At 39.0% G+C, this 16,162-nt stretch overlaps 2 protein-coding genes across 2 annotated transcripts; one reads left to right on the top strand and one right to left on the bottom strand.

Moving 5' to 3' along the window:
* Positions 1-5,627: 5,627 nt before the first annotated feature.
* On the bottom strand, positions 5,628-9,190 carry mgat2 (alpha-1,6-mannosyl-glycoprotein 2-beta-N-acetylglucosaminyltransferase). Its single transcript, XM_029425623.1, has 2 exons — positions 9,004-9,190; positions 5,628-7,548 (listed from the first exon to the last, which is right to left on the bottom strand). Exon 2 carries the CDS (start codon positions 7,282-7,284, stop codon positions 5,878-5,880), a length of 1,407 nt encoding a protein of 468 aa, XP_029281483.1. The 5' UTR covers positions 7,285-7,548; positions 9,004-9,190; the 3' UTR covers positions 5,628-5,877.
* Positions 9,191-10,255: 1,065 nt separating this feature from the next.
* On the top strand, positions 10,256-11,432 carry rps29 (ribosomal protein S29). The gene is made up of 3 exons (XM_029425624.1): positions 10,256-10,411; positions 10,901-11,000; positions 11,326-11,432. The coding sequence occupies exons 1-3, from the start codon at positions 10,350-10,352 to the stop codon at positions 11,332-11,334; spliced, it is 171 nt and encodes a 56-aa protein (XP_029281484.1). The 5' UTR covers positions 10,256-10,349; the 3' UTR covers positions 11,335-11,432.
* Positions 11,433-16,162: the final 4,730 nt, after the last annotated feature.

Here is a 16,162-nt window from a genome sequence, read left to right on the forward strand (position 1 = left end):
CATGTTCCATTTGTGTTACTTTATTAAGTGTGTATGTACTCACCGCATGAATCAACGTCTTCATGTAGCAATGTCTTCATTAGTTGGGATTATACCTTCATGTGTCCCTCCACGTGAGGCCAGAGGTCAGGCTCAGCACACTCAACACATGTATTAGGTATCCTGCTGAAAATATGGACAACCAAACACTGACTCGTATCATTCATACATAATAGTGGTACTTCCATTACGGTATTAGCATTTAGCTCAGCCAGTGTAGGCTAGCATTTTAAAATGTTACCTGTAATTACTCATTCATTCAACCTTTATTTAAGGTCATTGAGGGGACCCTCATTTACAATGACATTGAGTCAATTACAAAAACAAAACAAAGAGATAGGGAGGCAGTACCTTTTATAAAATAAAGCCATTAAAACTTTTTAATTGGGGAAAATGATTTTATAGATAAATTGGGATAATTAAGATGTAAAATAAAAGTTATGTAAAAGGCTCTACGCTTTTGCAATAAGGGTAGATACTTTAAAATAATTAAAAAGTCAAATAAAATAGTTACGTAAAAATATATATTTTTGACAATACTGGTATTAAATCAGATCCAGCAGATCATGTCCTGACATGATCACATTCGTCCCTATTAGGAATTAAGGGAATGATAATGAGTCAGTCACTTCATTTAATTGTGTTACTTAAGGCCCTGCCACACGGGTGTTTTCAGTTATCAGCTAATTACACCTCTGCTCTGGAGCCATGCTTGAAATTACGTGAGTTATTAAACCAGACGTCCGTTTCTAAAGAACCTGCACACTCACATGTGTTTTCAATTATTCTGGTTGATTACGCCTCTTCTACAGGGACGGCTCACCCCAAAAGCCCTACATATTCTTCCTCGTACCCGCAGTGCTATTTATCAATCCAGATTGTTTTGGTGTGAGTTTCAAGGTGTTAGAGATATCGGCAAATGTAATTGAAAAACGCAACTGCAATGTTTCTTTCCAGAGAACCCGTTACTCAAGATAATCCGCAGACCTTGTAGTGAACAGTTTCATGGAGGAACTATTTACTTTATTTATTTTCGCCAAACCGTATCACCACGCCATGTAGTTCCATTATATTCGAGAGAAGGCAGACATCTCCATGGCCGATATCTCAAACACTTGGAAACTTACATCTAAACAATCTAGATTGATAAATGGCACTACAGGTGAGAGGGAAAATATCTATTTGATTTAGGAGTGAACTGTCCCCTTAGCAGGACAAGATCACATCCCTATTAGGAATTAATAGAATGGAAATGAGTCAGATATTAAAGGCCCTGCCACACAGGTGCTTTCAGTTTTCTGATAATCAGACCTTTAGTCTGAAGCCATGCTGTAAATTATGTGAGGTATTAAACCAAAGTCAATGTATTTAAGACCACACACTCACACAGGTGGTTTCAATTCCTGTGGTTGATTAGACCTCTTTTGAATTAAAAGTTGGGTGGAATTATACGAGGAATGACCAAAATCCATATACAAGTAAAAAAGGTGAAGGTGTCATTTGTCCCACCAGAACAGGTGGGCACAAGAAAACCGACAGGAGACTGAGGGAGGTGTCAATCAAACACACCTGGTACAAGCCTAGCAATAGTGAGAAGGTCTAATCAGGCATAATAAGTGAAAACACCTGTGTGGGGGTGTGTAGGGACTTTAATTAAAGTGGTAAATGTGCTATGGATACATTGAACTATAAGAGCAACTTTTTTGAGTCATTTTTCAATCAAAAGCATTTCATGGTTCCAACTTCTCAAATGTGCTGACTCATTTACATTATTTTAATGTTTAAAAAACAAAACAATAGTTTGGACTGTTGGTTGGACAAAATAAAGGTGTCTTGTTGGGCTCTGGATAATTGTGACGGCATTTCTCACTTTTTATAAACAAAAACATCCATCAATTAATGGAAAAACCCACAATCAAAATAATCATTAATTGCAGTCTGATACAAAATAATTAAAAATGTTCTCTACCTCAACCAACTAATAATCTATGATATAATATACAATAGTATGATAGTCACAGGGGACATTTATCTGCACTGAGTAGCCTACTTTTAATACTTTTAATACATTTTCCTGATTATACTTACATACTTTTACTTAAGTACCAATGCAGGACTTTACATGTTCCGTCTGCAATCTAGCCAATTATTTGTCTTTAAAGGAGGTGTTATAAATGTATGTTCTATTGAATCAAATGTATTACTAACATGCTACTAATCTGTCATTTATTCTGGATACGAATTTTGTTTTGATACTCTTCCACATAAATTACTACCTGTAGCCCAATTACTAGTCTTTGCATGTTTGGGTTACAGTTGACCAGCAGGGGACAGTGTTGCTCAGGCAAATGAGAGCATAACCATTAGGTGAGGTTGCATTAATAAAAGCCATCACTTGATTAAACGGGGAAAACATTGTCTAATAATGAATATCCTCTTCTCTCTCTCTTTACAACTGTATGCCTACTTCACCCTACTACTTCATATATATTTTATATTCAAAGTGGTTTATAAAACTGCTCCTCCATAATTTATGAGTCACTTTTTGAAGAAACACGAGCACTCGCAGCCATTAAACCAGCAGCCTGTGACATCAGGGTGAGGGAAGAGATGGAGAGGCCCGATCATCCTGTCAGGATATCACTCAACACATGACGGGCCCCGACTGGCTGTCTGATCCCCCCTGAGCTGCGCCCATCAATGTGGAGCGGGCATCAATCAGGATTGGTCCTTAGTGAGCTGTTTTACATAAACATATCACTCCGACAATAATTTATTCATACACTTTTATGTTGTAATTCTATCTCTAAACTATCTATGCTGTCAACTACATGTATTCATTATATACCACCATTTTATCTATATTGCCATTTGTATGGCAATCAAAAGTCTACAGTAAGAGCTTGGAAAACAACATTTATCTTGCATCCTCAGGGAAATAGGTCCCACTTGATAGGAATTCAATGAATTGAGAGAGATCCTATTGCCTCTGTAAGCTCCTGCTTTAATCATGTTTTCAGTGATGCAATTCCCTTGTCTGCATGCCTCTATATATTGACCCAGAGTTTTGTTTACCTAGCGATGTGTGCAGCGGCTCTGAATGATTAATATAGTCCCTCAGAGTTATAAGCCTAAAGAATGACAAACAATTGATGTGTTGAAAAAAACTTGACAGTTTAGGATTATGAATGCGTAGTCTACTGAAGTTTGCAAAAATGACATCAGTGACGGATTTCCTTTGAACAAACAGGTCTATAGTCAGATTGTGGAAAACTAAGAAATGAAGGTAGTTTTTCACACATTCCACAGGATATTTATTAAACCCATTGTTGATCAGCGCTGAAGGAGTGAGTAACGTGACGAAGTAGGGATACTGAATAGGATGACAAATGAAATGAAACACTGGAACACAAGCTCCTTTTTTCAAAATGGCTGTATTGGCATTTGGCCATTGGGGGGTTTGGACTCCAGTGTATCTTGGAATTAGGTTATCGGCCAATGAACACAAAAAACAAAGGAAAGAAGGTACGCTATAGGGTATTAGATGCACAGGTTTGGATCTGGAATGCCAAAAACTACTGCTCACCTTCAGGAGGTGCCAAAGACATGTTTACGTTACCTTTTAAGTTGATATAGTGAACCTGTTACAGAGCAACAGTTGGAGTTGTCTTTCTGGCCACCTCGTATATTTAAGTTCTATAGTCACTCTCCTTTTAGCTGTCGTTGGTATCCATCAACTCATGAACAGAATAGCATAATCTATAGCTGCTAAACTCTTCACTGTCGTAATAATTATCTGTCTGCTTTTTTGCTAGCAGTTAGCTGCCTGTCAACAACAACGCTAGGAGAGCGGTGAGAGTTAACCAGAACAAAAACCCAAAACAAACTGAAAGACACTAAAATGCTCCACAGTTTAGGGGGATTTTAATATGTAATCAAACTTAAACCATGATTAACCCCCTTATGTCTGTGCTCTAGCAGCTTATTATTCCACACCTGTGTGAAAAGTGCAGGTCGGAAAGAAACCCACCGTTTCTGCTTTTACAATAATTAGTTCAGAGTAATGATTAGCCCTGTGGCTACCTCAAGGCACATCACAAATCATCATTACATTTAAATTAAAACAGCCATCTTTTCATACAGCTCCTTTTTTAGCCTTGCTGTTTTTAGTTTTTAGCTTATACAGAATTTACTATTCATCAGTGTTATTTGTGATTTTATGCTTCAACTGTTTTCTCTATTCATCTGTCCTCCTATGTTGTCTGATTATCTTGTTTCAGTGTAAAACTAGTGGTATAACTGGGTCATCCAAAGATTGCATGCACACCTTAAAAGTGTGTTTTTCCTTGTCCTCAAATATTAAGTAGACCGCTTTAAAATGCAATGTTACATTACAGTTTCAACGGCTCCAGCATCATTTAACCATTCGTCACCAAGAATAAACAGCACAGTGCTACTTCCTCCTATTCTCAATTCTATTCTAAGCCGTTTCCCTTGAGAAGCTGGCCCAATTATATGGCGTCCATCATGGGAGCAGCTGCTGAATTTGACTGCTGTACTGAACATGACCTCAGCACAGCAGTCCCAAGTCACATCTTCACACAGCATAAGGAATTAAAGTTCACAAATGGGAAGTAAAATGATCAGATTCAGAGGTCTGTTTGTCACAGAAAAGGCTTTGTTAGGCTTCCTCAGTGTTGCTCAGTCTTGAACGCTTGTCTTACTGTGCTAAGGATACATGCCTTACATTTGGGATATTAAATTCATGCAATGTTTAGGTATTGTATGTTGAGAGCCTAGTGTCTCTGAAAGGCCCTAGTAGAGTCTGTATTTAATATGAGCTGTATGGAGAGTCCAGTCAGCGATAACTTTGCAGTTATTTGAGATTTTGAAGTGATTGCAGTGCAGAAGTGATTGTTAAGCATTGCCGGAGGGGGGAGGGGGAAATCAATGCAGCTACAGAGAAGCCACCGAGCTCGGGTCACAGCGGAAACCATCGATACTGAGCTGTGGTCCAAGCACTTAAAATGTAAATGCATCTTCAACAGCAACAACATGAACAAGAAGGTTGTATCAGTGGCTTGAGATCTGTCAAGATGCAACGTGTGCATTCATCTGTGAAATCAAAATCTCTGCACTAAAGGGTTAAGCTGGACAGTGGTGCATTGCAACAAAATAAAACAAATGCTGACCGTACACTCCCCCCTGTCAAACATGGCTTTACAAAAAAAAAACCTAGTTTCCTCTATGTGCCTTATCGTGCAAGTATCATTTGCATGTTTCTTAATGCCGTGTACCTTAAGTGACATCCTTTCTGCAGTGACAGGAGACTCTTAGTGTATCTTCAACAGGTTTCTAGAGCACACCAAGTGGAGGACTATTTAAATGGAAAAAGGTGTCTCAAAGGATCTCAGCAAATACATGTGGTATAAATATCTTCAATTAATTATGCATGCACAGTGGGATTGCTAAATCCACAGATTTATGACTGGCCCAATGAGCACTTTGCTGCTCTTGCCAATTTACACCTATTTGGAGATGTGAAGTCACCAGTCTGAGAGTCTTGTTAGAGAAAACACAACAATATATTGTTTAGTATATTATTGTTAATTACAACTTACAAAGCAAAGCAGACTTGCCAGGAATCAATTCAATAATTAAATGTAAAGACATTTTTGTGTTAAAGAAGCCAAAAATCCAACATTCGTCTTTATTTGGAACAGTCCGATAAAACAGGCAATATGAAGAATAGTCCATAAAGATTTACTTTTAAAAGGCTTTTTTTGTCTTTAAAGAGGATGCAAAAGAGACAAGAATATATAATAGTAGCAATTAAGGTCACTGTAATCGAACATAACTCTTGCAGAGTTCATGGTCCCTGATATCTCCCCAGCCCCCGTTTTTCACATGTGGGGCCACACCTCCGGCTCCGTTGGCTGGCAGTCTCTTTGTTATCAGGAGGTTCTTTGGGAACAGCTGGTTCCCGCTGCTCTGTAGGATGTTTTCTATCTTGGTTTTCTGGCTGATGGGCATGCAAGAACTCTTCTTGTGGTGCATGCCACAGTCTCCGGCATGGAAAACCCGCGGCGCCTCACTCACCATGACCTTCCAGTAAAAGGGCAGACATGACACAGTCAGGTGTTGTAAGGACCAGTCCCAGTTGTAGTCGTCGTAAGTGCAGAATGTGTCGGTGCATTTGATGAGCTTCTGGTACGTCTCTCTACTCAGAGCCATCCCCATGTTGTGCTCAGTGGACTTCCAGGCCTTCACCTCCACCTTATTTGCTTTGCTGGAGTAGCCGATGTGGCTGTAGCTCCCCAACGAGAGGATGTCGCAGTCAGTGCACTGCTCCCTCTTGAGAGCTGACATCAGCTTTAACAGATGGATAAAGTCCGGGGACATGTAGTGGTCCTCCTCGATCAGCAGGACCACGCCCTTATGTTCCTTCAGAACCCGGACTCTGTCCCACACAAAGTGCAGCTTCCACCACCAGTGGTGCTTGGTCTGGGAGAACTTTGCCTCACGGTAGTGGCCGAATGAATCAGGGTACTCTGCGTTGATGCAACCCAGCTTTAAGGCGTCGTTTTTAGGAATGTCTCTAGGGCAGTCCCTGGGGTCGTGTCCGGGGAACTCCTGGGGGTACAGCTGGATGCTGAAGGGGAAGAAAATCTGAAGTACCTGACAAAAGTCAACAGAATCCACCACCTTATTAATCTCAGGGGACCAGTAATCATGGCTGAATATCAGCAGTATGCTCTCCACACCTCTGGCCTTCCGCAGACTGTCCACTAATAGCTTAAGGTAGTCTGGTCGGTTATGGACCTGAACCACCACAACCAGATCGCCCTTCTGTTGCGCTGCCTTAAACTTTTCCTCATTTCTTATTATCTGGTCAAAGTTGAGCTGAAAGACAATGCTGCGGTAGACTAAAGTGGTGTTATCCGTCTCTGGCTTGGGTATCTTCTCTTTATCCTTTGCTTTTTCCTGGTGTGTGTCATTTGCATGTATAACAGGAGGTGGAGCAGGTGCCCTACTGACTGCAGGTGTGGCTTGCACCTGGATATGATTGTTGACGCTACTGCTGCTGCTGCTAATGCTGCTGCTTCTCCTCACCGTCTCCACTTCCTTGGGGAGCGTTGCGCTGTCATTCTTTTTCTGCCTTCCGCTGGTCCAGAAAGCTAGGCCACAGATGACAACCACCACAGTCAGTATCACCACCTTCCTCTTGTAGATTCGGAATCTCATGATAGGGGGTCAGAATCTTGCGTAGGGAGAGAAGTTGATTGCAGCGAAACAAAAAGCACAGGTTTGCAATTGTGATGGTGTGCTTTACAAGGGGAGCAAGCCTGATTAGGAATAAGCTGATATGAGGCTAACTGTTGGCAAAATGAACTGTTGTAAACATGGGTCCCACTGGAATGTCATTGATGGTGGATGAATATTCCATAAGGCATGGCGGTTGCTGGGAGGCAGCAGGGTAGCAGCAGGGTAGCAGTGTGCATGAACCACCTAAATGAAAAATAAAATCAATCAATAAAGTCTGGCGCATTGTGGGAGTTAGAGCTGAGCAAAATGGCTGAAATCACTTTCACAATCTTACAATAATCTCCAATATCAATATATCACAATATGGCACATGTATGTAAATCCCAATTACAATAATATAAACCAAAGAAAATAATCAAATCCTCATTTTTCAGAAGCTAGAACTAAAAAACACAAGTAAACAAATCATACATTTAACTATCAACATTTTGAATTATTGATTTTCTGTGCATCAACTACTAGACTAGTCTAATGGTTTCAACTCCACAACTGAGGAAACTCCATTTGCTAATGAAGACCTTGAGACGCAATGGAAAGCTTGATGGGCTGAAACAATTCAATAACTAATTGTTAGATTTCAATTTGGACCTCAGAAATCTGTAATACGACAACATGAGATTAAATTATGATGAGCTCTAATGGAAGCACACTTACAACACGAGACATCATTTCATTTCACATAACAGGATACTATGAAAAAGTATCACCAAAACCACAAACATGGTTTAATACATGCTTCACTCTCTGATGTGCTCCTCGTCTTTAGTTATATCATCAATGTTCATTAGTCTATGCGTCTATAGGTTCCTCTGCATAAATCTCTGTCCTCAACTGCATTATCAATATTGATTGGCCCCTTTCTTCTGAACAAACCTCCATCTTTTCTTAGTTAATACATTAGTGGGCTTCTCCCCTGCCTGGAGACTATTAAACTAAATGGTCACTATGTGGCACTATCACTGTCGGCATTTGATATCTATTAGAGCCTGTGATAACATTAATGAATACATTTCGTGTGGCTACTATACAACTTAAAGTCAACCCAATGCTACTAGTAAACATGTACTTTAAAATGATAGTATTTGATTTATACGTTGAGGACAGTAGTATATGGCTGATTAAATGCCAAAGCTATCTAACACATATAGTTAATGTACACCTTAATGGTTTCCATACATTTGAAGCTTGCCAAATCAAGTGAAACGTTTGTTCTGCATATGAAAGTACTCCCATTTTTATCCCCGTATTTGTTTTACAATAACCGCTATTAATCTACACAACACTGTCTCTATTGTATTTTCTTTCTCGTGCTAATATGCAATGTTTGACTGGAAGCCTACTAACCGTTAGTTGTGCTGAAGTGGCCGCTGTCAGGCACTCCGAGCCAGCGACAGCTTTCATCGATTTTATCATTAGATAACGTTTCCGTCGTTTCACCGACTGATATGAAACGCTCTCGTTGCAACTAAAAACAATGTTGTCGTTGCAGCTTCGCTTTTTTTATGACAGCGAGCATCCTGAAAATGCTAACAGTAAGTTAGCAACGGCTTCAGCTAGCAACTTACAGGCAGCCCGTACAGACCAAACCTCGTCAACAACAGCGTCCATGGCGAACCACAACAACCATACACTCCTTACCTAAAACTGGAGTAGCCGCGCGGTCCTTTCAGCGAGAAACATCAGTACGGTGGCGTCCCATTTTCCTCCATACCTTCATGCAAGCTGCATGGAAACGTAACTATCAGCTAGCTGTAAAAATCCCAAATACAGAACCACTGCCTGCCGCTGTCCCACAATGCACTGGTCCAGCGGGGGGCACCCGAGACACCCTAAATATCACATAGCTGCTGCTGACAGCTTTTCTTTGGCTGAGATAGGTTAACTATACCTTTAAATTCTTAACAAGTTCATAGCAAGGCTCATTATATACATATATTTATTTAATTAAAATCCACCCAAAAACTGAACTGTTGACTCCCTAAACTGGAAACCAGAGCATCAGTACTTTAAGGGATTAAATAAAGTTTGTTGGTTTAAGTTAAAAAAAATGTTTTTAGAAATTCTTCATACTGACAAATTAATTAGAAAATATTATTATATATATTTTCTTTGGAAAAGTATTAATCTAAACACGAGTTACTAGAAATGTGATATTGGTAAATGGTAATGGTAATTTTAAACCTCTTTTTAAAGTGGTACAAAAACAAATAAGAAATATGAACAGATAATATGTGTACTCATAAATGTATAGCACCGTCTACTTCTACTTCTCTTATAACCTTAGAATTATACTAATTTCATTGTATGTTAACCCCTTTAAAAAAGACATTGTTAATACATCCTCAACTAGATGTTTCATCAATTCTAGTCATTAAAAACATATAATTCACTGAATATTTCATAACAGAAATATGTAAAAAAGAAAAAAAAAAGAACCAAAATAGGGTCAACACTGTAGTGTCTGTGTAGATCAATAAAAATAAAAATAAAATAAAGAGACTAATTTTGAGGGCCAAATTACCATCAACAAATTGCATCTATTCTTTTATTCATTGGAAAATAACTGTTTCAACCAGTGTGCACAATATTGTCTTATTAAAACAACATTGTTCAGTTTCAATTTGGTAAAAACATGTCACGATTAAGTGACATTAAGAGTCCAAATGAGGGCCTACTCAAGAAGATCTGAACGTATGAAATTATTCAATAGTTCCTCCTCTTAAATGCCTTTTGTTTATTCAGCTAACCCAATTTCCCTACTAGCAGCTTCCGTATATGCGATACATTCTTGTCAATTTAAATGCCTCCTCTCTTTGTTTGCTGTAACGCCACCTCCAGGCTCTCCCGGTACATGCCGCAGCTTTCTCCACCACGAGGAGGCGCCACACGAAAACTTCACAGCCGGAAACAAGGCATGTGGAAGCTTCATTTGCGCACGCGCGTCCCTCTATCTTCCTTTCCAACACTCGAGCGAGAGAGACAAGATGGGCCATCAGCAGCTCTATTGGAGTCACCCCAGAAAATTCGGACAGGGTTCCCGATCCTGGTCAGTCCTCGCTTAAATGTGTCAATTATCGATATATGTGCTAAAGCGGGTCGGTTTTGAGTTGTTATTAGCGTCCAAAACTTGAGAGTTTTCCTCTAAATGTGCACCGCATGGGGACTGCTCCTAGACCAATATGGCGGTGGATGATGCGCCTTGCTAACCTCATAGCACTAGCATTTTGTCTAGTTAGCCACTCGCTGTTTCTGAAACAAAACTACCCTTGTTGAATTGCTGAAAGCTAATATGTTCAAATATGAGTTCTAGAGTATAGTTACTTTTCTTTCATTGTAATATTGCTAACTGTACGCGATTCGCGCTAATATGTAAGGATAACGTTAGCAGTGATGCACAGGACGTCATACCCGCTCTGCGGAGTTTACATGAACTTCCCCTCCTGTACTTTGTTTGAAAGGATGTTGACTATACACATATTTCACCCCTTCATTTTAAGACAACCTAATTAACCTCTATTGTTTTCCTTTATCACAGCCGGGTATGCTCGAACAGACACGGGCTGATCCGTAAATACGGGCTCAACATGTGCCGCCAATGCTTCAGGCAGTACGCTAAAGACATCGGCTTCGTCAAGGCAAGTGGTGTTGTAAATTTATCTAATTTAGGTGGTTATCGGGTTATATTTCACAAAGTCACCACAGTGTTGGCTTGCAAGCAAGTACAGGCTCAATGTAAACAACGCCCGTGTTGTTCATTTATAGGTGAAGAACAAGCCATTTTATTTTTTATATAAAAGTAGTTCACATTTGTTTAAACTTAATATGTTGAGCAACTTGGTAGTAATGCATCCATGGTTCAGTTGATCTGTTTATGAGTGAATGGCTTGGTGAATTTGGAACAATGATGCCAATATCCTATCCTGTGTTAACTAATGCCTTGATAACTTTATTTTCACACAGCTGGACTAAATGTCACGTCCTCAGATGGGTCCAGTCAACTCCGGAAGGCTGGCCAAGAAGGGATAATTCAGCACTGCAAATAAATGTGTTTTTTTGTCCAAGCTAAACCTATTGTGTCTATTCATTCATGGTTTCCACACATGATGTCTGAACGTTTGTATGTGGGGAAGAGGAGAGACAAAGACAAATGTGAACATTGCAAACTAAACATAAAAGAAGGCTTAAACAGGTTTTTTAGACACTGTACCTAAACGTGGCACGTCTTGATACACAAACTAATAACAATTATGTGCTTTGCAATATTTATGTATAGTAATATCTGTAAACTGTCTAACGTATTACATATAGTTACCGTCTGACAGTTTAAAACGGTTCCACATTTTTCTCACATGGTTATGTGATGGGCTGTTTTTTAAGGTGTTAAGAGTATATGTAAATGTGGAGTAAGCATTGTACAAAACATAATTGACTATTCCCTAAAGTCACTTATCTGGAAGGTACACACTTGTAGACGCGGCTTGTCCTATGCTAATTTCACAGACGAGGTGAAACAAAACTCCTGTAAAACAGTTTTATTGCTTAAACTAGTTTTTGAGGCGGCATGCTGTGGTGTTGATTACACTCGTGTAAGATGTCTACTTAAAATATACAAAACAAATACTCAGTCCAATACAACAGCAGTGTCAGACTTTAAACTCATTGCAGTGTTGACAGTTATAGTAAGGAATATATTTATTGCTTTCCTGTAGTGTAGCATCACCACAATCGAAAAGGCATTTTTATTTCTGCTTTTTAGGTAATATGTTGATATCTGCATCATTTTTGGATAACACCAGGGGAGAGATGTTAACCAGTAACAAGATCGATGAGGAAGGAAAAACCTAAAAGAATAGAATTGCTATTTGACGTGATGGGAACCTTTAGTCCAGATTGCTTTGGATGCCAAATAATACCATCTGGAAACTAAACTTTTAAGGCGATCATGTGGTCAATTTAATCAATGAGCCATAAAGGAACATTTGTCGAACTGTTTTACAAGAAATGCGCATTAGTGAAAGTAGAAATATAAAATTATTTTCCTGTATTTAAAATATTACTTTAAAAGTAATGAAGTATTAGCAAAATATACTTTAAAAAGTAAAACCATTATGCAGAATAGCTCTTTTCAAAGTATCTTATAAAATATACTAATATTCAGTTTCTATAACTAACAAATACATGTAAGAGCATTTCAATGTAGTTCCTCAATTTGAAGGCAATTTTAGATATTGTATACTACTGGATAGATTAGTAGTATAATACTGCATCAAATCATAAAAGCACAGTGTTTAATGTGAAAAAGTAAATAAGGCAAATAAATGTGGAGTAAAAAGTACATTTTCCCGCTGAGCTGTGTGGAATAGATGTATAAAGTATGTCAAAATTGTGCATTACTTGAGTAAATGTACTTAGTTACATCCCACCACTGGCAACGAGGTGGCACAATAGATCCCACCAGCTGTACGTAATTATAAATGGCACAGCAGCAAAGAGCAACAGATTAATCCCCCCCCCCCTTCACATCCAGGAATTGGCAACATGCTGAGATATTTCTTTTTCCAAATGAATGAAAAGTGATAGATCCCCTGTAGTGCGGATAATTGCTTGGGGCCTTGTATCTTCGACTTCTTTAAATATTAAGATCAGCACAAGCACCAGCCAACCCTCAAAATGTTGACTTTCAGACTGAGGAGCGCTCAGAATTAGTTTTATACTCTCTTAAATCTGTTTTCATCAATACAATTCTAGAGGCACCATGGCATGTGGGACTCAGCAGATCCATAGACTTTGGTTAGGATTTACTCAAGTAGGTTATCTATTTTCTTTTGTTAGGTCTTTAAAACAGAAGGTTAATTGTTCAGCACTAGATGGCAGCAGCACTTCATGTTCATTGTTCAAGACCGAGTGCCAATGAAAAAAGCACTAAAATATAGCATTTATACTTTCAGACATGATGCAGATAACCAGCAGATGTAAACAGGTTGAAACAGCACTCAAAACATTTTACTATGCTGTTTAATTAAAAAAATATATATAATTTGAAACATTTATCTTCAGTGTATATTTAGATCACGCCTTGCACCGTGGTTATTTATCAGCCAGAGGTTTGGCTTTGGCAACAAATCAATAATATTTGGCGATGTCCTGTTTATCATAAATAACAGATCTCTTTGTACTCTGCAGGATTAAGATGCAATTTTAACGATCCAAATGGGAAACCGGAATGTGGCAAAGAATAAATAAGATCGCAGCAAAGTGAAGGTTATACAAACACACAGCGCCAACAACTAAAAAAATATATAAAATGTATAAAAATAAATTAATATAGAACTGAAAATCCAATGTATGTACAAAATGCTGAAATATCAGTAGCAATTAAATGAAGAAAGATAAATAAAATAAGACATACAGTATGTAACTGTGCAGCACTTAAAACCTAACACATTAATAAATACATAATGTGACATGTATTATATAAGCACTAACTCATAGGCATAAGGGGAGTTTGTGAGGACAGGCTGCTGTTTGGACGCAGGGCGCTGAACACACGAGTGCTCCATGTTGCATCAGTCCACTGTGAAGGCGGCTGAAAGGTGTTGTCTTTGATGTTCACCACCATGTGTATTAATGCTCCTGCCTCCTCAGCACACGGCCGCCAAGACAACCGACAGGAAAAGTCTGATTTATCCAACCTGAGCCCTCTCATGAGCGCTCTTTCTTCTTCACTGCCTTTGTGTGGTCAGACCAGTTTGCTGGTCTCATGTTTTACCATCACGTTCTATTCACAGAGCTGAACATCCCATTTCTGAAGTGTGTTCAGTCAGGAACAGCTTAAATGCACAATGTGAACATGTAGAAGGAATTTGACTCTGACTTCTTTTCGTTGCTCTCAATATACACATGCATACACATAACAACCAAGGACGACACAACTAGATTAAAAAAAGTTAATCTATTACGTACAAAGGTATGTGAAAAAAAGAGAAAATATATATGTACACATACAAATAGTGCAAAGACATAAATAGTGATTGGATATTGTAGGCTTTTTACAATGTGCAGGATTTATATTAACAGTGGCAGTGCATGATCATATATAGAATTATATAATCTATAATTGGAAATGATGTTAAGTGTTCATCGAAGTGACGGCCTGTGGGAAGAATACTTTTATGTGCTCTGTAGTAGTGGTTGACCGATATGGGTTTTTTATATGTAATGCAAATATTGTTAATGATTTCTTTCTGTTTTCATTTTTTTTGCATCTGATAAAATACAACAGTTTAATAATAATAATAATAATAATAAAACATGAGAAACAAAATTGCTGAATTTAAATGATTATTAATTTAACTCTGTTATTGTCGGCATTGTTTATATTTGCATGAGTAGATTTGAACTCTGCAGTTGACTTACAGAGGTAAACTTTGTAAAAAATAAACCCAGTTGTGAATGACAAAATAAATAGCGTTTTAGTGCTTGCAACAACAGCATTTTTCAGCAGACATTTCTTTGTTTCTGAGAGACAACAAAAACATGTAAACTTACATAAATGAATAAAAAAAGAAGTAAACAATGTTAGTGTAGTGGCCTTCTCTGGTGAATGCTCAGTGCAATGCAGCCTTGTCTACGCAGGGATGTTTATCGGTCTACAACTACTCTGTAGAGTCAGTTGTGTAAGGGTGCAATAGGTCTGCAGTGATGTTTCCTGACTGGAGGTGTATAAGTACTGAATGGAGGACAGATTGGCACCAGGGAATTTCTCTGCAGTCCTGACTGTCTGCTGGAGTCTGTTCCTGTCCTGTTTGGTGGCCGATGCAAACCAGACAGTGATGGATGTGCAGAGAGCAGACTGGATTATTGCAGTGTAGAACTGGATCAGCAGCTCCTGAGGCAGGTTGAACGTACTGAGCTGGTGCAGGATGGTGTCTGCAAAATTCAGCAGTTGAACATTTGTATTTATTTCTCAGAAGATTTGACAATTACCTCTGTGACTCGATTGCAATGGTGATAAATAAAAGCATGGGTGGATTATGAGACAAAAGGGCCCCACAACCTCTCCTCTTTTTGTTGTTTTGTGTCTCTTGGAATTGATTTAGTCTTTTTGTAGTTATATTTTGTCTGTGGTAGTTTTTGCCCCTTTTTTATAGTTGTGAGTCCCTGTCTGGTCTCTTTGTAGTTGTTTTATGTTTATTCGTGGTCATTTTGAGTCTCTTCCTGGTTGTTACGTATCTCTTTGAGTGCCATTTTATAAGGGAAGGCCAGGGGGGCCCCTGGGCCTGTGCCCGGTAGTCCCAATCAGTAATCCAGTCATGCATGAGAGGCACAAAGTGGGGCTAGGTGTAATGTTCACCAGTTACTTGTAGGATAGCAGCATTTCCATCTCCTAACGTTGGATGGTGTCAGTGCTTCCACCACCACTATGTGTCACTGACATGCAGATAGGTCTCCTGGCCACCATTCATTGCTCTCCACACAGCCCACTCCTCCAGTTTGTAAAATAGGCATTATCCATCCATATGTAGGGGCTGTAAAACCAAAAAATGAGCTAAAAGAGGCTAACATGCCCAGTAAAGCTGCATGCTTGAGGCATAACACCCTGTGGCACGAATTACCTCTGCCAAGTAGGTTATGGTTGTCTGGCTGGATTTTCATGAAACTTGGTGGAAAGGTTTAGCTTAGGCCAAGAAAGAACCCATTCAATTTAGGAACAGATCCGAATCATGGGGCAGATACACATATTATTTTTCACTTATGGAAACGTTCTTGGTGGAGGTCTGCGCTCTCCGAGTACTTT

Source organism: Cottoperca gobio, chromosome 24, assembly GCF_900634415.1.
Source record: "Cottoperca gobio chromosome 24, fCotGob3.1, whole genome shotgun sequence".
In the NCBI taxonomy this organism is placed as follows: domain Eukaryota; kingdom Metazoa; phylum Chordata; class Actinopteri; order Perciformes; family Bovichtidae; genus Cottoperca; species Cottoperca gobio.